Raw genomic sequence first — 22,261 nt, forward strand, 5'->3', positions numbered from 1 at the left:
ACGAACAACTGACGAGAATTTCTTGAAGTTAAGCAGAAAAAAAAAATAAAAATAAATAATTCAGATCTGATTAGGTACAGATCAGACAAAGGAGCCCCACATTAATTTCATTGTTAAAACCCGGTGCTCATTAATTAATCCAGAATGACCAGGAAACAAAAATGAATGCCCATGAAAGGAACTCCCACCAATTCTTACTAACGGAATGTTCTTTTTCAATAATTTAATAATTCTGCTGGCTGCAAGTCATTTCACTGACATGGGCTGAACTCATTTGCTTAAAATAATATTTAAATTTAAAAATGAATAAATTGCTTGATCGAATTAAGCGCTATTTGGAAAAGATGAAAAAGATCACACTGCCCCTGGAAGTTGTTTAAAAGGCCTAGCAACCTGGCCGTACGTGTATTCCTTTAATCCATTGGGGAATACTAAGATTTCCAGTAAACTGAGCGTTTCTATCCAGGGACATAGTAAAAGTAAAAGTGACAAAATAATTAACGCTGTAAACATTCAGTGCATACAAGTAAACACCACTCTGAGAAATGTGGAACATTTGGTGTCAGCGCAGGAAACAATTAGGAAAAAAATGTCTTTTCTCAAGAAGGCCGTAAGTTGCAATTTGCCATCAAGATTTCTTCCTGGATCAGACAAACTGTTTCGTCTTTTGTGGTGCTGCTTTGGACGCCAAGTCCTTTGCTTTTTCTGTGGCTGCCAATGCTGTCTCCTTTGCCTTCTCAGTAGCCTCTTTTGCAGTTTCCTTTAAAGTTTTGGGCGGCAACTCGCCTGAAAAAGAGTGACAGGAAAATAAATTCAACAAAGTAAGCAGGGTGACAACTGAACTGTCTAACATATCTAAGAAGGGTTGACTCATGACTAATTTATTAAAAATCTAAAGGTTCCTAGCCACAAGGTAACATCTCAAAAATAAAACGTTTTTTTTGGACAAAGGACGATTCACCTGAAACCTCAGCTCCACAATAAGAAGTCTCACAACACCAGGTTAAAGTCCAACAGATTTATTTGGAATCACGAGCTTTTGGAGCGCTGCCCCTTTGTCAGGCGAGTCAGGACTTTAACCTGTTGCTGTGAGACTTCTTACTGTGCCCATCCAACACCGACATCTCCACGTCTCAACTCCATAGTTACAGCTCGACCTGCTTAGCATTTCCAGCATTCGTCTTTAGTTCATATTTCCAACACAGTACGTCTGTAGTGAAAAAAAAAACTTTCAACGCTGCAGCCACAGTTTAAATGAATTGTTAAATCCAGGTCCGCTGATACCTGGGTTGAAGGGGTTGGATGTCTCACGAGGAAAGGTTGGACAGGTGGGGCTACAGCCATTGGAGGTCAGAAGAGTAAGAGTGATCTTAACTGAAATACGTAAAGATCCTGAGAAGACATGACAGAGTTTCCCCTTTTGGGAGAGACCAGAACTAAGGGACAGCGTTGAGGGCAGAGATGAGAATTATTTTTCTCTCAGAGGGTCACCAGCATATGGAATTCTCCCCACAGAGAGCAGAAAGACAGGTTCACTGAATATTTTTAAGGCTGTGTTAAATAGATTTTTGAACAGCAAGGCAATCTAAGTTATAGGGGATAGGCAGGAAAGTAGAGCAAGGGCCACAATCAGATCAGCCATGATGTTATCAGATGGAGGAGCAGGCTCAAGGGGCTGAATGGCCTAACTCAATGTTTGTATATTTAAGTGGGTGTTTTAAGAGATCTCCTAATCAACATTTCTCACTCAATTCCTTCCATCAGGAACTGAATAACTGGCCACTGTGGGATCTTGCTATGTATAAGTTGACAGCCACATTCGTCTAAACCACACCAGTTTCAAGTTACTGTCTGCTGTGCTCCTTCGACAGCAGCGCCCTAAACTCAAGACCTCTACCAACTGGAAGGGCAACAGCAGCAAATGCATGAAAGCACCACCACCTGCAAGTTCAAGTCTGCCACGCACCACCCTGACTTGGAAATATATCGCCTTTCCTTCTCTGTCGCTGGCTCAGAATCCTGGAACACCCTAACAGTACTATGAGTGCACCTACACCACAAGGGCGGCAAGAAAGCGGCAGGGTGGTGCAATAAATACCAGCCTTGCCAGTGACGCTCCCATCCATGATCACATAAAACACTTTAAAGTTCTTTGACACAAGTTCAGAACGTGTTACTCTGTATAAAGGTAAAAGTTCACTCTTCTGACTGAAACGGTAGGTGAAGAGGAGAGAAATTACCTTCCAGGAATAGTCCCTGGATAGCGAAAAGGAACAGTGACTGGTTGATTCCTATGAGGAGATTGAGTACAATTAATCTATGTCCTCTGGAATTCAAAGGAGCGAAAGGTGATCTTTTAAAATGTATAAAATACTGAAGGGTAGATACCTACAGCCTGTTACAACTGGCTCAAGAACAAGGGTCCTTGGGGGTCTCAATCAGATATCTTCTGGAAATGGCACGGGAAGAGTAATAGAGATAAAACTCACCTCTTGACTGTAATGAAGGCTGCACACCATCGACCTGCTGTTTGCTTATGAGAACAATTGCTGTGTTCAATCTCTGTTAGCCACAATGTTTTCAAAGCAGCAGGGTCCCCAAAATAGAACTTCCTAACACATAAAGCTAGCCTGCACTTGGTAAAGGGAAGTGCACTGTGACTGGAGCAGGTGCTGGGAGTCATGCAGGAAGTGATTCTGGCCTGGGAAAGGAAAGAATAGTACAGCGTCTCAGAGAATGAGCATTAAAGTTTTCAGACACTGTACCAGAGGTCTTAGCAGAGGAGACGGAAAGGAGGAGAGCTCTTCTGCACTCATAGGAAGCACAAGAAGTTCAAAGACCTTACAAGTGATCAAGGTCAATGAATGTATCTTCAAATGGTATGCGTTACCGACGGCACCGTTCCATCACATTCAACAGGGGGATATGTTTGCCTAGTGGTAACAATGTCACTGGACTAGAAAGCCAAAGGCCCATGCTAATAGTATGGAGACATGAGTTCCAAGCCCACCTCAAAAGCCAGTGAAATCTGAAATCCATTATTAAATATGGAATGGAAAAGCAAGGATCGGTAATGATGGCCCAGAAACTGTCACTGATTGTTGTAAAAACCCAACTGATCCACTGATGTCCTTTAGGGGAAAAAGGATGGCAGAATTCCACCTGGTCTAGCCTGCATATGACTCCAGACCCCAGCAATGTGGTTGATTCTGAAATGGCCCAGCAAGCCACTCAGGTCAGGGGCAATTAGGGATGGACAACAAATGCTGGCACAGCCAGACATACCCAGATTTCATGAAAGAATAGATTAAAGAAATCACAACATTTGCATCAGGACTTGCACCATAACTCACCCTTACACACTTAGCACTTCTGCAAACCTCACACCCACATCTTTTCACATACTGCCAGCTACTGAATCATGATGACCACATCATTCAAACACATTCATTTGTAACCTTTTCTGGTTTGCAAGTGACAGTGGATTCCCGCCAGGCCAGAGAGTGGAGAGAGAACAAGAGGAGATTATAATGAAGACACACTGTCACTTGATTTCACACTTGCAGCCATCGGTTTAGATGCTAACACTGCATGCATCTTAGCAGAGAGATTAGAAGTGGGATCTGCACATGATAAAACACAAGACAAGTGCTCACTGAAGCCAAGGCAGAGGGAAAGGTCAGTCCTGGTGTCCGCTCATTGGAGAGTGAGGTTGCCTATGAATTTTGATGCAGTGAACTCAGATGACGGCTCAATACGGCTGGCTACAGAAGAAGGATGATGGACAATTCACAACTAAATACTTTGTGCATTGGGGAGCCTGCCAGAGAGCTTGCGCGCAATGTCAAACAGCATGTTCAGTGCTTGGTGGCTGCACTTTCCAACAAGTGATAACTAACTCCACGAACACACTTGTGGACCAAATCAAGATTCAGAATCTAATGACTAAGGAGGCGATGGCCGAGTGGAATTATCACTCGTAATCCAGAAACTCAGCTAATGTTTTGGGGACCCGCGTTCGAATCTCATCACAGCAGCTGCTGAATTTTGAATTCAATAAAATATATCTGGAATTAAGAATCCACTGATGACCATGAAACCATTGTCAATTGTTGGACAAGTCCATTTGGTTCACCAATGTCCTTTAGGGAAGGAAATCTGCCGTCCTTACCTGGTCTGCCCTACATGTGACTCAGGAGCCACAGCAATGTGGTTGACTCTCAACTACCCTCTGAAATAGCCGAGCGAGACACACAGTTGTATCAATTGCTAGCTCGTCACCACCTTCTCAATTAGGGATGGGCAACAAATGCTGGTCAGCCAGCCACTCCCATTTCCCATGCATGAATAAAAGGTCTCTGAGCGATTCTATTCATAATATTCAGGGATACAGACCAAGTACTGGCAGATGGGATTAGGTGGGAGTTCAGGTGTTTCTCTGTTGGTGGGTGGACCTGATGGGTTGCAGGGTCTCTTGTGCGTTGTATGATTCTATGATTCTGAGTGTGGCACTGGAATCTATGTTCTCATATATACTCAGTCTGCTTGTTTCTATGGGCTGCAGCATGCAAAAGGATTTGTCAAGGTGTCGCAGCTGTACACTGACCTATGCTGACCTAGATACTCGTTTGGAGAGCTGGTGAAGACGCAATGGGCCGAACAACTTCCGTCTGCACCTTGACAACTCAGTGAAACCTGCTCTTTTCGCTCAGAATGACAGTATTTATTCACGCATCACTGTTTCTCCGCCAGTGCCCTTGCCGTTGTGGGTCAGCCAGCCCAGAGTGCTGCTGCTCTAACTGTCTGCACTGGCAGTCAGCAGCCGTGCTGTAGCTAGTGGGACACCAATAGGTAGGAGCAGCTGAGCAGGCAAAGGCAATGCAAGACGGGCACTAATCCTTGTGAGGTGCTATGATTTCACAGTGGATTTTAGTTTTACACATGTGGCCAAGAGGCCAGTTGCAGAGAATGGTGTCACCTGGCAGAAAGAGGTTGCCTGGGCTCTCCCTTGTGCTGTTTCCTCATTTCGGCGAGGTTGTTTTCGCCTGCAGCAGACCACTACAAATCTCAAGATCCACTCAATTAGATACTGCTGGACTTCTCCAGAGCGCAGCAAGCAGTGGAATCATGGTTCCAGCCTGCCAATGGTCTGCTCTATTCCTTATATGCTCTCACTGCCAATGGAATAAAAATAAACAGTGACAGCATGAATATCTACTCAACTGAGTGAAAGGAAACAAAGAACAAACAAAAGTACAGCACAGGAACAGGCCCTTCGGCCCTCCAAGCCTGTGCCGATCATGGTGCCCTAACTAAACTAAAGAAAACCTTCTGTCCTTACTTGGTCTGTATCCCTCTATTCCCTTCCTATTTATGTAGCCATCCAGATGCCTCTTAAATGTTGTTAATGTGCCTGCATCCACCATCTCTTCTGGCAGCACATCCCAGGCACCCACCACTCTTTGCGTGAAAAACTTCTCCTGCACATCTCCTAGAGAGTGGTGAAGAACAGTTGTGTTTTCGGGCTGGAGAGAAGTACAGTGTCGGGTCCTCAGGGGTCAGTATCAGAACAACTGATTTTCTTCATCTACAGTAGTAATCTAGCAAGAGGGTACAGACAGGCTGGTGGAATGAATAGACAAATGGCTGATGAAGTTCAACACGGAGAAATACAAGGTGATTAATTTTAGTAGGAAGAACACAGAGACACAATAAAAAATAATTAGTACAATTCTGAAGGGAGGTGCAGAAAAGATTTACTAGGATGCCATTGGGATTTGATGGATTGAGTTATAAGGAGAGGCTAAATAGACTGAAACATTTCTCTCCGGAGCGTAGGAGGCTGAGGGGTGACTTTATAGAGGTCTATAAAATAATGAGGGGCATAAACAAAGTAGATAGTCAATATCTTTTCCCAAAGGTAGAGGAGTCTAAAGCTAGAGGGTATAGGTTTAAGGTGAGAGGGGAGAAATACGAAAGTGTCCAGAAGGGCAATTTTTTCACACAGAGGGTGGTGAGTGTCTGGAATAAGCTGCCAGAGGTAGTAGTAGGGGTGGGTACAATGTTATCTTTTAAAAAGTATTTAGACAGTTACATGAGTATGATGGTATAGAGGGATATGGGCCAATGCGGACAACTGGAATTAGCTTAGGGATTTAAAAAAAAGGGCAGCATGGACAAGGTTGGGCCGAAGGGCCTGTTTCTATGCTGTAAACCTCTATGACTCTATGTGGGAGCAGAGTGACCTGGGGGTAAGCATTTAAGGTGGCAAGACAGGTTGAGAGCATACAGGGTCGGCACAGAGTGCAAGAAATTATAGTGAACCTTTCTAAAATATTGTATTGGCCTCAACAGGAATGGCCAGTTCTGGGCACCACACTTCAGGAAAGGTGTGAAGTTTTAGCGAGGATGCAGAAAGGCTCCATGAGAATGGTTCCTGAATGAGAAACTTCAATTATGATGATAGGTTGGCAAAGCAGGTTCTGTTCTGGTTATTCAGAAACCACACTTTAGTGTGTCCTGGTGGCTGAAATGCAGCTGACGCAGTGCATTACCACAGAATGAAGGCATCAAGACTGCTACCATCAACCTACATGATTCTCTGCCCAAGATCACAACTTCAGCTGGATGCTGAGGGAGAGGAATCCCTTTCACTTGCAGTACATACCAGTGTTAATGCGTGGTTCCCACAAAGCAATGTGTGTGCAGTTAATGGTACACTGCACCATGGGAAAGGCAACTATTCCAGCAGATGCTTATCCATGCTTCATCTGCTAGTCTCTGGCAAGAGAAAATGAAATGTAGTTCTCTCTGTCTGAATAAGCAGCCTCAGAGACCTGCCCTATGAAACAGTGGATGACAAACTGTAGGATGATGCTAAGATCCAGGCAGGAAGGAGCAAAAGTTAATGGCCAGGGTCATCTTCACTGACAATGCCACCTTGCCCTGCTCTGGGTTATGGTTGCAGCTGGTTTGAATGAAGATGTTCTCACTGACATGCAGATGACACCAAGATTGGTGACATAATGGACAGTGAAGGTTAGCTGGGATTGCAATGGGATCCTTGATCGACTGGGACAGTGGGCTGATGAATGGCAAATGGGGTTTCATTTAGATAAACGCAAGGTGATGCATTTTGGTAGATCAAACCAGGGCAAGACTTACTCAATTAATGGGGGAGAGTTATAGAACAAAGAGATCTAAGAGTACAGGTTCATTGCTCCCTGAAAGTGGAGTCACAGATGGACAGGGTGGGGAAAACAGCATTTGGCATGCTTGGTTTCATTGGTCAGAACATTGAATACAGGAATTGGGACATCTTGTTGAAGTTGTACAAGACATCAGTAAGGCCACACTTGGAATACTGTGTACAGTTCTGATCATCATATTATAAAAAGGATATTATTAAACTAGAAAGGGTGCAGAAAAGATTTACTAGGATGTTACCAGGATTTGATGGTTTGAGTTATAAGGAGAGATTAGATAGACTAGGACTTTTTTCTCTGGAGCACAGGAGGCTTAGAGGTGATCTTATAGAAGTCTATAAAATAATGAGGGGCATAGATCAGCTTGACAGTCAATATCTTTTTCCAAAGATAGGGGAGTCTAAAACTAGAGGGCACAGGTTTAAGGTGAGAGGGAAGAGATACAAAAGGGTCCTGAGGGACAATTTTTTTTCACACAGAGTGATTAGTATCTGGAACAAGTTCCCAGAGGTAGTAATAGAGGTGGGTACAATTTTGTCTTTTAAAAGCATTTAAACAGTTACATGAATAAGATGGCTATCAAGAGATATGGGCCAAACGTGGGGCAATTGGGACTAGCTTAGTCGTTAAAAATAAAAAGGGCAGCATGGACAAGTTGGGCCGAAGGGCCTGTTTCCACACTATAAACCTCTATGACTCTCATATTTTCCCTCACTGAGGTTCAGATGGAAAAATTTCTCCTTGAACCCCTGGGTGGCTTTGAAGTCCAACTGCGAGTCCCTCTTCTCCTCCTCCTCCCACTTCTAGTTGCATGTCCTGATCTGCATGGCCTCTGCCCAATCTCCTAATCACGCTCTATTCCATGGGGAAGGCTAATTATTGCACCCATGTCTGAAGCAACTGGCTTATGCAGAAGCCCTGAAGTCAGCAAAACCTCCTTCAGCACGAGCACTTCACTTTACAGAATTTCACAACTTGAAATAACAATGGAAAGCACCAGACACTTCGTAAGACTGTAGCAACAGCTAAAGTGAGAAGCTATTCATTCCTTTAAATAGCTGGTGGGGGGAGGGAGGCATTATGTTGCTTAATGCAAGTTTATTAGAGGACATTGATTGGAGTGTAGAGGTCTAAAATAGCAAGGGCTAGACCCAAATCAGTACTGCAGGATGACTGATGTCAGGAGCAGCGTGCCCTGCATACATCAGCCTATATTAGCTGGGTGAGTTAGCACCTTTGTCAAGATGTCTCTGGCACGATTCATGGCAGAAAAGTCCATGATCCCACTAACATCCCTGAACAGCACCCAGAACGGACAAACACAGAACATCACCAAGCCCAATTTACAAAAGTGAGGTCACATACCAACTGACTCAAGAAGGGCTTCTTCCCTGCTGCCATCAGACTTTTGAATGGACCTACCTCGTATTAAATTGATCTTTGTCTACACCCCAGCTATGACTGTGACATTACATTCTGCACTCATGTACAGTATGCTTTGTCTGTATAGCATGGAAGAAACAATACTTTTCACTGTATGCTAATACACGTGACAATAATAAATCAAAATCAATTTCAACCCCGGTCTCAAAATAAGCGATGGGCTGTTTGAAATGGAGGTGAAGAAAGATCTCATCACTCAAAGGACAATGGATTGCTCTACCCCAGAGGGCTGTGGATTCTCAGAGTATATTCAAGACTGAAGTCTATAGAATTTTGGACACTAAGGGAATTAAAGAAAATGGGATGGGGTGGTAGTTGTTACAGATCTGCCATGATCATACTGAATGGTGCAGCAAGTTCAAAGGCTGAATGGCCTCATCCTGCTCTTATTTCACATGGTCCCGGATAGGGACTCCATCTGAATCATTCTCTTTTCACTGGGCTAGTCCTCAAACTTTGACTCCTTCAGAAAATGCTGGGATTAATTTAGACCAAGAGTTTCAGTTCTGCCTACTCTGAAGATTAGTGTAACTGACTTCCCTTAATTATTTAAAAAAGGAGACTGTTACTTTACACGTTAATATAGAAAGCAAGCGATCACAGCAGCAGGGCTATTGCAGCAGCTGGGAGCTCCTTTTAAACCTGCTTCTGTGCACCAGCAAAAACCAGAAGTGAGTGCTGCAACACCTGCAAAAAAATAGTCAGTGTTAACTCTGGAACGATTGGAAGGAACTTGAGTTGGGAGATCGGAATGTGTGTCAAACGCCCAGAAACAAAAATCAGGAAAGGGAATTCAAGAGGGCGAGAGCAAGGGGGAGCAAGAGAGAGAAAGGGAGAGAGGGAGTTTCCATGTTTCGAATTAAATTGCACTGTTCTTTATAGATGCCCATAGAGCAAAAGTATACACGTGAGCAACTCAAATCACCGGCAAATAACTGCATGAAGTCTCACTGTGGCTTGTGTGTGTTTCTTTTTAATATCATTCTCAGGATGTGGACACAACCGCAAGGCTGGCGTTTATTGACCATCTCTAGCTTCCCTTGAGAAGGTTTTACTGTACCTCCTCCTTTGCAGGGTTTTGATATAACTGAGCAATCGTTCAGTCACTTCAGAAGAATCAACCATCTTTGGCATGAAGCTGCAGTTGTACATAAATTAGACAGGTATATGGATGGCAGTTCTTTCTCCAAAGTTGAGATTTTAGGTGCTCCACACACAAAGGAACAAACTGCCAAAACTAACATGTCTCTTGTCTAAATCTGGTTGTGTGTATCGCTGCGCTTCTCTGTCAAGCTGTGGAATCCTTTCCCTAAACTTTACCAATCCTCTCTCCAAGTCTAAGGTGCTGTTAAAACCTTATAACCTCTCTCTTTGACTAGGACTTCTATTCCCTGTCCTAATATCTCATGGTCTGTTGCCAAAATTTGTCTGATCACTCTCCCAACAGGTGCCAAGGGATGTTTTGCTACATTGCTGATTATTAAAATCCTCATCCTTGTTTTCAAATTCATTCCTGGCTTCTCATTTCCCCATCACAGTCATCTCCTCCAGCCCTACAACCATCACAGATATCTGATCTCTTGAGCATTCCTGAGTTTAATTGTTCCAACACTGGTGGTGGTATCTTCAGTTAACTGGGCCCCAAGCTCTGGATTTCCCCCTTACACCTCTCCTCCTCTACAACTTGCTATCCCCCTTTAAGGCATTCCTTAAAACTTACTTTTTTGGCCATGCCTGGCCTAGTATCACCTTATACGACTCAATGTCATATTTAGTTTGATAAAGCTCTTGTGAAGTACTGTGGAATGATATATCTATGCCTTAAATGTAATAAAAGAATGTTGTTGTTGATAAGGGTACATTAGAAAGACAAGTTCTTGAATGAGCAGAAATAGCTACATGTTAAACCTGACCAGGTTAGAGAGTAGTGATTAATGTTAGTCTGAAGTTCTTCCTAAACAGGGTTATCTCTTTGACATGAAGGACAAGAAATATTGTAGATCAACATATAAAAGTGATCATCAAAAATAAAACTGCACAGTGTAATTCCCATCCAGAGTATCAAAGCTCAATAATCTGTCTAAACTATATTGATCCCTGTTTTCAGATTTACCAGAATCATTTTAACATCTTGACCCTATTCTCCAGACACCTAAGAATTCAGGCCAAAAAAAAGACATTTTGAGATGCTCCCTAGGGACTAATGAGAGAATATTACAAAGTGCTATATTGGAGTGGGGTGGGTGGGAGTCAGTATCTAGGCAAGTTGGGTTTTAAAATGCATATAGCATCTCTAATTGCACCTGTTCCAGGTTTATTTATACTTACCCACCAGGCATTAAATAGGTGCAGTCCTGCGCTAAATTTAAATAATGGGGTTAATAAAGATTAAATTTTATAAAAACAACGATCTTGCAATGCAGTTACAATTTCAGATCCATATTCACAATACAACCAACTCAAGTCATTCCATTGTTCAACTGTAAAAAAAAAATCACAGACTCTGTGTTAATTAGTATCTCCAATAGTAACCAGCTCCTTGCTTTGGTACACAGAATAGCTGACAAGTTGTCATTAGTTATTCACCTCCTTCAGCAACAAGGGCCATGTCTTAAAGTCAGAGGTTTTGTTCCTCCTGCTGTTACACAGTCAATATTTTAAGACAACAGACTTTCTCAACAACAGATTAATTATTCTGGTAGAAAGTCAGCTAGAGGTAACAGAGTTTGCAGACACCAGTAGGGGAGACCCAAACACATTTTGCAGGTTTGGAATCGAAAAGAAAGAAAACAACAAACAACTGCATTTCTATAGCACCTCTCATGGCACAAAGATGTCCCAAAGCAAGTTACAGCCAATGAAGGACTTCTGAAGTTTAGTCATGGTAAGAACGCAAAATCCCACAAACAGTAATGTGATAACGACCAGATAACTTGCATGGGAAGTTTATTGAAAGATAACATTTGCCAGGGCAAGAACTTAAAATAAAAACAGGAAGTGATGGGGAAAGAAAAACCTCAGCAGATCAGGCAGCATCTGTGGAGAGGGAAACAGAGTTAATGTTTTGGGTCAATGACTTTCAGTGAAATCTGAATCAGACTGGAACATTAACTCAGTTTCTCTCTCGACAGATGTAACCTGGCCTGTTACTTGTTTCCAGCATCCGCAGTATGTGACTTTTGGCATCTGTTTGTTGCTGCGATAAGAGTTGTCCGACTCTCAACCTTTGTAGGAGTGGAGAGTTAAAGCAGAAGAGCAGCTCTCATAAGAACATAAGAAATAGGAGCACGAGTAGGCCATCTAGCCCTTCGAGCCTGCCCCGCCATTCAACAAGATCATGGCTGATCTGAAGTGGATCAGTTCCACTTTTCTGCTTTCTCCCCATAACCCTTAATTCCCCTGAATATCAGAAACCTATCTACCCATGACTTAAGTTTATTTAGCGAGGTAGCCTCCACCACTTCAATGGGCAGAGAATTCCGGAGACTCACTACCCTTTGAGTGAAGAAGTTCCTCCTCAACTCCAATCTAAACTGCCCCCCCCTCCTCTTATCTTGAGGCTGTGCCCTCTAGTTCTGCTATCCTTTCTAAGTGGGAAGAATCTATCTACCTCTACCCTATCCAACCCCTTCATTATCTTATACGTCTCTATAAGATCCCCCTCAGCCTTCTAAACTCCAACGAGTACAGACCCAGTCTATTTAGTCTCTCTTCATAGGCCAACCCCCTCATCTCCGGTATCAGCCTGGTGAATCTCCTATACTCTCACTAGAGTATAAATCCTATTTTACAGTATGTGATGTTTTTAATGTGCTACTGTGGAAAAGTGACAAAGGGCCGGGCAGCACGGTGGCACAGGGGTTAGCCTCACAGCACCAGGGACCCAGGTTCGATTCCTGGGTTGGGTCACTGTCTGTGTGGAGTTTGCACATTCTCCCCGTGTCTGCGTGGGTTTCCTCTGGCATTCTGAAGGACGTGCTGGTTAGGGTGCATTGGTCCGAACAGGCATAGGACTGTGGTGACTACAGGAATTTCACAGTAACTTCACTGCAGTGTTAATGTAAGCCTTACTTGTGACTAATGAATAAAAAACTTTAAGGTGCATCTAACCACATCGCACAAATGTGCCTTTAGTCCCAAACCATGTGATACATTAAAGTGCACAATTCTAACCCATTTAACTCTTACAAAACAGTAATTTTACACATACAAAAAAGGGACTTGAAAAATTGACATTTTATGCTTCCTTCATTTTAGGTGTGTGTTTTGTTTCTGTGAAAGGCATTTAGATCCTGAAACAATGACCGATGTCCACTGCTCAGGATACGTGAAAAACAAGTGTACAAAGACAGGGATAGGATACGTAAAGAACGTTATTAATCATTTACATACCTTGCAAATGGGAAAGTATATATTCAAATCCTTCTGTTGCTTTTAGCTGATTTCTTCTAAATCTGGCAAGTCCGAATTCCTATAACACAAAAATTCTGCTTTATTAAAGCTTCACTTTACTGATGAGTCATTAAGTTCACTTTTCAATGTGCCAATCTGTTGAAAGATGTTTATACAAAGGTGAATATCCATGAAGACAGAATGGATTTTTAAAATTATTTCATAGGATGTGGTCAGTATTTATACCCCCTCCCCACTTGCCCTTGAGATGCTGGTGGTGAGCCACCTTTTTGAACAGTTGCTGTTCCATGTGGTGTAGGCACACCCACAGTACTACTGGGAGAGGGGAAGGGGGTTCCAGGATTTTGACTCTGCGACTGAAGGAACAGTGATATAATGTTTCCAAGTCAATGATGATGTGTGGGGCTTGGAGGGGAACTTTCTTAAGTCTCCACTATAGAGACCTTTAGGAAGCTGCTTAGAAGGTCTTGTGACATAATGGGTAGTGTCCCTGCCTCTGCGCCAGAAGACTGGGGTTCAAGTCCCACTCCAGGATGATCAAGAAAGGTGCATTTATAACATGGCCAAACAGGTTGATTATCAACTTATAAATCCTTCCAATGTACACCAATGGTAGGTGGCAACAGCAGAAGAGATCTCTGGTCAGCCATGTGATGGAAAGAAATTGGCACCTCCACATCACAACCCATAGCTCTGCACGACAACATGCATACAGAGATCTATACAGTCACAGCACTGACACCTTGGAGGCTGACTGGAATCAAACTGACGCCAATAGCACAGGGATCAATTCCTGTTCTGGCTGGGCTGGATATGGGATCTGTCTCCTTGCTCTACCTATGGTGGAGATCACAGTGCTATGGATCAGTCCTGCTTGTGGGCAGGGAACTGAGGAGGAGGAGAAAACTGCTTACTTTACACACCAAATTAGTTTCAAAGGACAACATTGGAAAAACTGATGAGGTATCACTACCAGCTAGCTTCTCATCATGCCAATTTAAACCAATGATGAATGATTCCAGGCACTTTGTACAATACTTTTGTTTAAGAAAGTGACATGCTCTCAACTTTTCATCTTGCATTCATCAGGACAGTTTTAGAATACCAAATTTCAAAGGGTGCAACAATTTACAATGCATGAGAATAGGGGGCTGAATGGTTGGCAAGTCGACTTTGGTTGGTCAAAGTGTTGCCATGAAGAATGTCCCAGGAAATTATTGTCCCTTACCCTTTTAATTGAAAAATAGGTAATTCCTCAACACACTCGTTTTGCCTGCAGAGGACAGGTCCCTACATATGAATATATGTAACTTCTCGCAAGTCTAAATGTGAAAGTCTACATTGCAAAAGCAAATGATAATCTTAACTTGGTTGTTCGTATGATTCTTGGCACACTTGGGATTGTTCAGCAGATGCTGTTTAATTGCAGAACCATATTTAACAATGCTAAAATTTGTTGACATGATGTGGGAATTGCTAGCAAATGATTATTAACTGTTTCTAATAGCCTTGAGAATCATAGAATGTTTAAAGACTAAAGCGGGGCCATTCAGCCCTGTTGTGTCTATGCCAGCTCTTCGCAAGAGCAAATTAGCTAGTCCCATTCTCCCACCCTTTCCTTGCCCTGGAAAAATGTCTCTTTTCAGGTGCTTATCCACGTTTTTTTGAAAGCTACGATTGAATTTGCCTGTGGAGGCAGAATAACTCAGGCAGGGTAATTTAGAACCTGACCACTCACTATGTAAAAAGATTATTTTCATAGATCATAGAATCCTACAGTGCAGAAAGAGGCCCTTCAGCCCATTGAGTCCGCACCGAACACAATCCCACCCAGGCCCTACCCCCATAACCCTACATATTATACCCACTAATCCCTCTAACCTACGCATCCCTGGATACTAAGGGGCAATTTCTTAGCATGGCCAATCAACCTAACCCGCACATCTTTGGACTGTGGGAGGAGACTGGAGTACCCAGAGGAAACCCATGCAGACAGGAGGAGAATGTCCAAACTCCACACAGACAGTGACCCGAGCCGGGCATCAAACCCAGGATCCTGGAGCTGTGAAGCAGTGCTAACCACTGTGCTACCTTGCCACCCCATGTTGCTGTTGAATAAGAACAAAGGAAATAGGAGCAGGGGTAGGCGACATGGCCCACTGAGCCTACTCTACCTTTCAATACAATCATGGTTGATGTCGGGTTTCAACTCCATATTCCTGCACACTTCCCATATCCCTTAATTCCCCATGAGACCAAAAATCGATCCCAGCCTGAAATGTATTTAATGATGGAAGCATCCACAACAATCTCCCACTATCCACCCTATCATACCCCGTTAGAATTTTTGAAGGTTTCAATGAGATTGGCTCTCATTCTTCTCAGCTCCAGAGAATACAAACCCAATTTATTCAGGCGCTCATCACTGGCAAATCCCCTCATCCCAGGGACCAATCTAGTGAACCACGGCTCTAGTGCTTCCATTGTAAGTCTATCCGTTCTTAAATGCGGACACCAAAACCGTACATGCTATTCTAGATGTGGTACAACTATAGCAAGACTTCTTTATACTTGTACTCCAATCCCCTTACAGTAACGCCAAATTGGTTATTTTACCAATTACCTTACACAGTTCCTGTGTCGTGGGAACACCCAGTGTTTTCCAACTCTCAATCCTTCCACCAACGAAAGCCGTTTCTCTTTACCTATTCCATCTAGAACCCTTTTGCTATTTTCACATGCTGCGACTCCAGTCTATCCAGCCGAACAGCAGAAAAAGCTACAAGATCACACACGCAGCTAAACACTGCTGGACCATTACCTGAATTGCTCGTGAAAAACCAAATACATTTGAAGTAACGCAGGCCTCACGTTGGACCTGTGTCCACATCATGTTTTCTGGATTTGGACGATATATACATTTTTCCTCCACCTGCTGAAATTAATGAAAAGTGCAGTTTTAAAAGCATGAATTTGTTGGAACATTTACTTTGTGATGGCCAACTAGGATGAAATAAACACATTTATGACAAGTTTTAACACAGATCCTTTCAAGAACAAATTTTCTCAATCTTACTTTTCACACTACACATCATGTCTAATAGATACTGTAGTGCTGATAGGAAGAATGTTAAGATATGGGTGGGACAGCGAACCTACACTGTATCAGTCAGTGATGTTGCACTGGTGGCACAGTGGTTAGCACTGCTGCCTCACAGCACAAGGGACCTGGGTTCAATTCTTGGCTTGGGTCACTGTGCAGAGTCTGCAGTCTCCCTGTGTCTGTGAGAGTTTCTTCTGGGTGCACTGGTTTCCTCCCACAGCCTGAAAGACATGTTTATCAGGTGCACTGGCCATGGTAAATTCTCCCTCAGTGTACCTGAACAGGAGGAGTGTGGTGACTAGAGGATTTTATTTTAAAAAACTTTAAACTGGTGTGCTGATGTAGGATTCATCCACGAGTCAAAAGTCCAAAAAACAGTCCTTCCCAAACCTCTCGCCCTGGAGGCTGGAAAAAATTAAGTTCCTATAGTTTGGGTGTGCCTGCAGTGAAATATCTCCCCACGTAGACCTTAATATGGGAAATTCTTTGCATAACCGCTTGCTGTGTCTTCCCAGATCTTACCATCCATTCTGGTTTCATCGCAAAGGTTTGTTTTATTTATAAAATAAAACACACAATTTTTAAAAAAAGCTTATTTATCAGTGTCACAACTAGGCTTACATTAACACTGCAATGAAGTTACTGTGAAAATCTTCTAGTCCCCACACTCAGGCACCTATTTGGATACACCAAGGGAGAATTTAGCATGGCCAATGCATCTAACCAGCACACCTTTCAGGCTGTAAGAGGAAACCGGAGCACCTGGAGGAAGCCGACGCTGACACGGGGAGAACGTGCAGAGCCAAGCCGGGAATTGAAACGGGTCCTGGTGCTGTGAGGCAGCAGTGCTAACCACTGTGCCACTTAGAAAACAGCAATTGTGATCTCAACCAGTGAGCGATTAGTGCACGAAAGAGAAGCAGCACTTACCATAATCCGGGTGTGGTTAATATTCCATGTTAAAGTGGTGAATGTTCGGTTTTGAAGATCGACCACTGAATCTTCGATAACAAAGACAGACTGTGCCAGGTTAGCAGGGAAAACCAACCCTCCCCAGCGAGGCAGGCGGTTAGTCTTTGTAAACAGTCTTCTGGAAAGCAGCTTATTGTCAGAGGTTACCTCACGGTAAATGACATCTTCGGTTAATACATGTTTGCTGGAATGGAGAAAAGTGTACCTTTTGAAATTGTAATCGGATTTAACATTACAATGCTGTGTGTATGTCCACAGTTGAACGGAATAGAACACATTTATGAAGTGTTTTTTCTAACTTTTTTAAAACGGAGTTTAGATTGATGTTAGGAGTGTAATTAGTCACAATACATCACTCAGTCACTACACAAAAATGGCATGGTTTGGTTGTGTTACAAATAATACATTGTTCAATCACAATGCAAATAGCAAAAAGGCAAGAGAGTGCAAAGATTCATTTGATATCAACACAGTCCTTTAAATGTGTATAAGGGGCCTGATTTGCAGCCACCATCTCATTGAAAATTACAAAGGCACACCAACATATGCAGAATGGAACAGCAACTAAATGGGCCAAGGAGCTGGTAGATGGGATTTCGTTGGAGTTCAGGTGTTTCTAATGAGTCAGTGCAGACTCAATGGGCTAAAAGGCCTGTTCTGCACTATATGACTCCATGATTAGGGGAAGTGATGGCCTCGTGGTATTATCGCTAGACTATTAATCCAGAAACTCAGCTAACGTTCTGGGGACCAGGGTTTGAATCCCGCCATGGCACATGGTGGAATCTGAATTCAATAAAAAATATCCAGAATTAAGAATCTACTGATGACCATGAAGTCATTGAAGATTGTTGGAAAAACCCATCTGGCTCACTAATGTCCTTCAGAGAAGGAAATCAGCTGTCCTTACCCGATCTAGCTTACATGCGACTCCAGAGCCACAGCAATGTGGTTGACTCTCAACTGCCCTTGGGCATTTTGGGATGGGCAATAAATGCTGGCCAGCCAGCGACGCCCATGTCCAACAAATGAATAAAAAAAATTCTAACTGGCGTTTGGAATCTTAGTGTAGAACAGTACAGGCGGCTTTTGGCTCACCAAATCTGCTCTGGCTGTCCTGAAGAGCAATCCAGTTAGTCCCACTCTCCTGCTTTTTCCAGGTATTTGTGAAAGATTTTCCCTCTTTCAAATATTTATTCAATTCCATTTTGACGTGACTGATTGGGCTACCCTATCTGTAAACATGGTAAAAGGGTAGGTTGTTGGGTCTTTAAAAATAGTGGTGATACAGAACAAGAGCAAGTGTTTCCTCAGAACAGATTGGTCTCAGTACAGCTGGCTACTCAATAGGCAGGATTTTCCAGCCCTTCCCGCTAGTCAAATCTTCCAGTCCGCTGAATCTGATCCCCGTTGCTGGTTCCCTGGTGGCGGTATAGGTGAGTCATGCAAAACACCGCAGGCTTCAGCGGAACCGGAAAATCATGCCAGTGGCCAATGACAAGCTGCCTCTGCCTTGGGAGGGGCTGTAAAATTCCAGTCAATATCTTCACTGAAGGAGCAGAAAGGAACTACCTGGACTGGGGAGGGATGGTGGAGGGAAGGAGGCCAGAATGAGACAAACGTAAGACCACTCAGGTGTGCTCCAAAGTTCAGGAATACTGTGCATAAGCTTTTTTCCAAAATAAGAGTTTAGGTTAACCAGTTTCATTAATGAGTGTGGATATGTGAGGGGGAAGAGACAATTAATATGTACTGTTTGTTGATAACTCAATTTGAAATGTTTTAGGTCAGCAATGCTGATAGAAGTCGCCCTTTTCCCCAAAAGCTGCAGGTTATTTAGTGCCCCATAGAAACGGCCATCACAAAAGTGCAAGTCAGAGGCCTACCTGAAGGGGTTTGGGTATCGTTGCCAAAATGCAGAGGCAACTTGGTCCCAAGTGCTCTTGAGAGTAGATAAGTCAAAGAAGTGCTTTACCATGATTGCTGCCTGCGGTTGTTCAGGCTGCACGTACAAACTGGAATTATAGAATCACCTGTAGAATAAAAAGAGGAAGTCAGAGACCCAACCAGCAACCTGGCTCTTTCTCCACTGGATAGGAAGGGCAAATTCAGTTAAAACATAGCGACAGGATTCAGCCCCTCATGCCATTCAATTAGATCATAGTTGATAAATATCTCATCACAATTTAGAAACACAGAAAATAGAAGAAATAGGCCATTCAGCCCTTTAAGCCTGCTCTGCCATTCATGATCTGGTTGATCCTTTATCTCAATGCCTACCAGTTCTTACCCACAAGCCTTGACACCTTCAGAGTCTAGTAATCTGTTTCCTTCTTAAATATATTGACTGCCTTCATAGCTTTCTGTGGTAGAGAATTCAATAGGTTTACCACCCTCTGTGAATAAGTTTCTCCTCATCTCAGTCCTAAATGGCCTACCCCATATCTGGAGATTGTAATCCCTTGTTCTAGTTCCCCCCCTCCCCCTCCCCACCCCACACATCCCCAGCCGGTGGAAACAACATCCCTCCACCCAGTCTGTCCAGCCCAGTCAGAATTTTATGTTTCAGTTAGATCCCTCTCATTCTTCTAAGCTCCAGTGAATACAGGCGCAGTCGACCCTGTTTGTCCTCTTACAATAATCCTGCCACTCCAGGAATCAGTCTGGCAAACCTTCACTGCACTCTCTCCGTGGCAAGTACATCCTTTCCAAGATAAGGAGACCAAAACTGCACATATTACTACAGGTGTTCACCTTAGTGATGGGAAGAGATAGGCATGAACCTCGGGTCAGCAATTTTAGCTGGGGTAAGGGCGATTATGAGGCTATCAGGAGTGAATTAGGAAGCATGGATTGGATTAGGGGATTACAGGGACTGGGAACGTCTGAAATGTGGAGTTTTTTCAAGGAGCAACTACTGCGAGTCCTTGATAGGTATGTCCCTGTCAGGCATGGTGGATTTGGTAGATCTAGGGAACCGTGGTGCACTAAAAGAGTTGAGTCGATGGTTAAAAAGAAAAAGGAGGCTTATGTTCGGATGAGATTGGAGGGCTCAGATAGTGCACTAGAAAGCTTTAGATTGGCTAGGAGGGAGTTGAAGAGTGAGTTGAGAAGGGCTAAAAGAGGACATGAGAAGACTTTGGCTGATAGGATTAAGGAGAATCCTAAGGCGTTCTATAGGTATGTCAAGAACAGAAGGTTGGTCAGGGCAAGATTAGGGCCAGTTACAGACAGCAGGGGGAAGTTGTGTGTGGAACCGGAGGAGATTGGAGAAGTATTGAACCAATATTTCTCTTCGGTGTTCACGCAAGGGGACATGAATATAGCTGAGGAGGACATTGGGTTGCAGGGGTGTAAAATAGACAGTATTACGGTTGATAAAGAGGATGTGCTGGAAATTCTTGAGGGGCTGAAAATAGATAAGTCCCCTGGTCCGGATGGGATCTACCCTAGGATTCTCTGGGAGGCTAGAGAGGTGATTGCAGAGCCTCTGGCTCAGATCTTCAGGTCGTCATTGGTCTCTGGTGTAGTCCCGGAGGATTGGAGGATAGCGAATGTTGTCCCATTGTTTAAGAAGGGGAACAGAGACTTTGCCGGGAATTATAGACCGGTGAGTCTTACTTCTGTTGTGGGCAAGGTTTTAGAAAAAATTATTAGGGATAGGATTTATAGTTATTTGGAGTGTAATGAATTGATTAGAAATAGTCAGCATGGTTTTGTAGCGGGTAGGTCGTGCCTTACTAACCTTATTGAGTTTTTTGAGAAGGTGACCAAAGAGGTGGATGGGGGTAAGGCAGTTGACGTGGTATACATGGATTTTAGTAAGGCGTTCGATAAGGTTCACCATGGTAGGCTTCTGCAGAAAATGCAGATGTATGGGATTGTGGGTAATCTAGGAAGTTGGATCAGGAATTGGCTATCAGATAGGAGACAGAGGGTGGTGGTGGATGGTAAATATTCATCATGGAGTGCAGTTACGAGTGGTGTGCCTCAGGGATCTGTTTTGGGGCCACTGTTGTTTGTAATTTTTATTAATGATCTGGATGAGGGTATAGTTGGGTGGATTAGTAAATTTGCTGATGACACCAAAGTTGGAGGTGTGGTAGATTGTGAGGAAGGGTGTCATAGTCTGCAGGGAGACTTAGATAGGTTGCAGAGCTGGGCCGAGAGGTGGCGGATGGAATTTAATGCGGAGAAGTGTGAGGTAATTCACTTTGGTAGGAGCAACAGATGTGTCGAGTATAGGGCTAACGGGAGGACTTTGAATAGTGTGGATGAACAGAGGGATCTCGGTGTGTGTGTACATAGATCCCTGAAAGTTGGGAATCAAGTAGATAAGGTTGTCAAGAAGGCGTACGGTGTCTTGGCGTTTATTGGTAGGGGGATTGAATTTAGGAGTCGCAGTGTAATGTTGCAACTGTACACTGCTCTAGTGCGGCCGCACTTGGAGTACTGTGTGCAGTTCTGGTCCCCGCATTACAAGAAGGATGTGGAGGCGTTGGAGAGGGTGCAGAGGAGGTTTACTAGGATGTTGCCTGGTATGGTGGGGAGGTCCTATGAGGAGAGACTGAGGGATTTAGGGTTGTTTTCGTTGGAAAGAAGGCGGCTAAGAGGGGATCTTATTGAAACATATAAGATGATTAGAGGTTTAGATAGGGTGGATAGTGATAGCCTTTTTCCTCGGATGGAGAAAGCTAGCACGAGGGGGCATGGCTTTAAATTAAGGGGGGGTAGCTACAGGACGGATGTCAGGGGTAGGTTCTTTACCCAGCGGGTGGTGAGGGATTGGAATGCCCTGCCTGCTGCAGTTGTAAATGCGTCTAGTTTGGGGGCGTTTAAGAGATCTCTGGATAGGTTTATGGACGAAAAGGGATTGGTATAGGCTAGTGGGTCATTGTTTTTGTAACTGGTCGTCGCAACATCGTGGGCCGAAGGGCCTGTTCTGCGCTGTAATGTTCTATGTTCTATGTTCTAGGTGTGGTCTCAGCAAGAATCTGAACAGCTGCAGTAAGTACACTAAGAAGTTTTACAACACCAGGTTGTGAGACTTCTTACTGTGCTTACCCCAGTCCAATGCCGGCATCTCCACATCATGGCTACCAGCTGCAGTAAGCCATCCTTGCTC

At 43.6% G+C, this 22,261-nt stretch overlaps 1 protein-coding gene across 3 annotated transcripts in view; it reads right to left on the reverse strand.

Moving 5' to 3' along the window:
- Positions 1–484: 484 nt before the first annotated feature.
- LOC145343320 (PRELI domain-containing protein 1, mitochondrial-like) overlaps positions 485–22,261 on the reverse strand; it is a 43,170-nt gene continuing 21,393 nt past the window's right edge. The window contains exons 2-7 of one of the 3 annotated variants that reach the window (XM_080189509.1): positions 19,023–19,169; positions 17,095–17,320; positions 15,883–15,996; positions 13,041–13,119; positions 10,977–11,007; positions 485–786 (exon numbers count right to left, since the gene is read on the reverse strand). In XM_080189509.1, the coding sequence (XP_080045635.1) occupies positions 738–786; positions 10,977–11,007; positions 13,041–13,119; positions 15,883–15,996; positions 17,095–17,320; positions 19,023–19,114 (591 nt within the window). In that variant the 5' untranslated portion in view covers positions 19,115–19,169 and the 3' untranslated portion in view covers positions 485–737. The remainder of the gene's footprint in view (positions 787–10,976; positions 11,008–13,040; positions 13,120–15,882; positions 15,997–17,094; positions 17,321–19,022; positions 19,170–22,261) is intronic. The other 2 variants (XM_080189511.1, XM_080189508.1) reach the window with 2 other exon arrangements.

Source organism: Carcharhinus amblyrhynchos, chromosome 5 (assembly GCF_965287045.1).
Source record: "Carcharhinus amblyrhynchos chromosome 5, sCarAmb.v2.hapA, whole genome shotgun sequence".
NCBI lineage: Eukaryota > Metazoa > Chordata > Chondrichthyes > Carcharhiniformes > Carcharhinidae > Carcharhinus > Carcharhinus amblyrhynchos.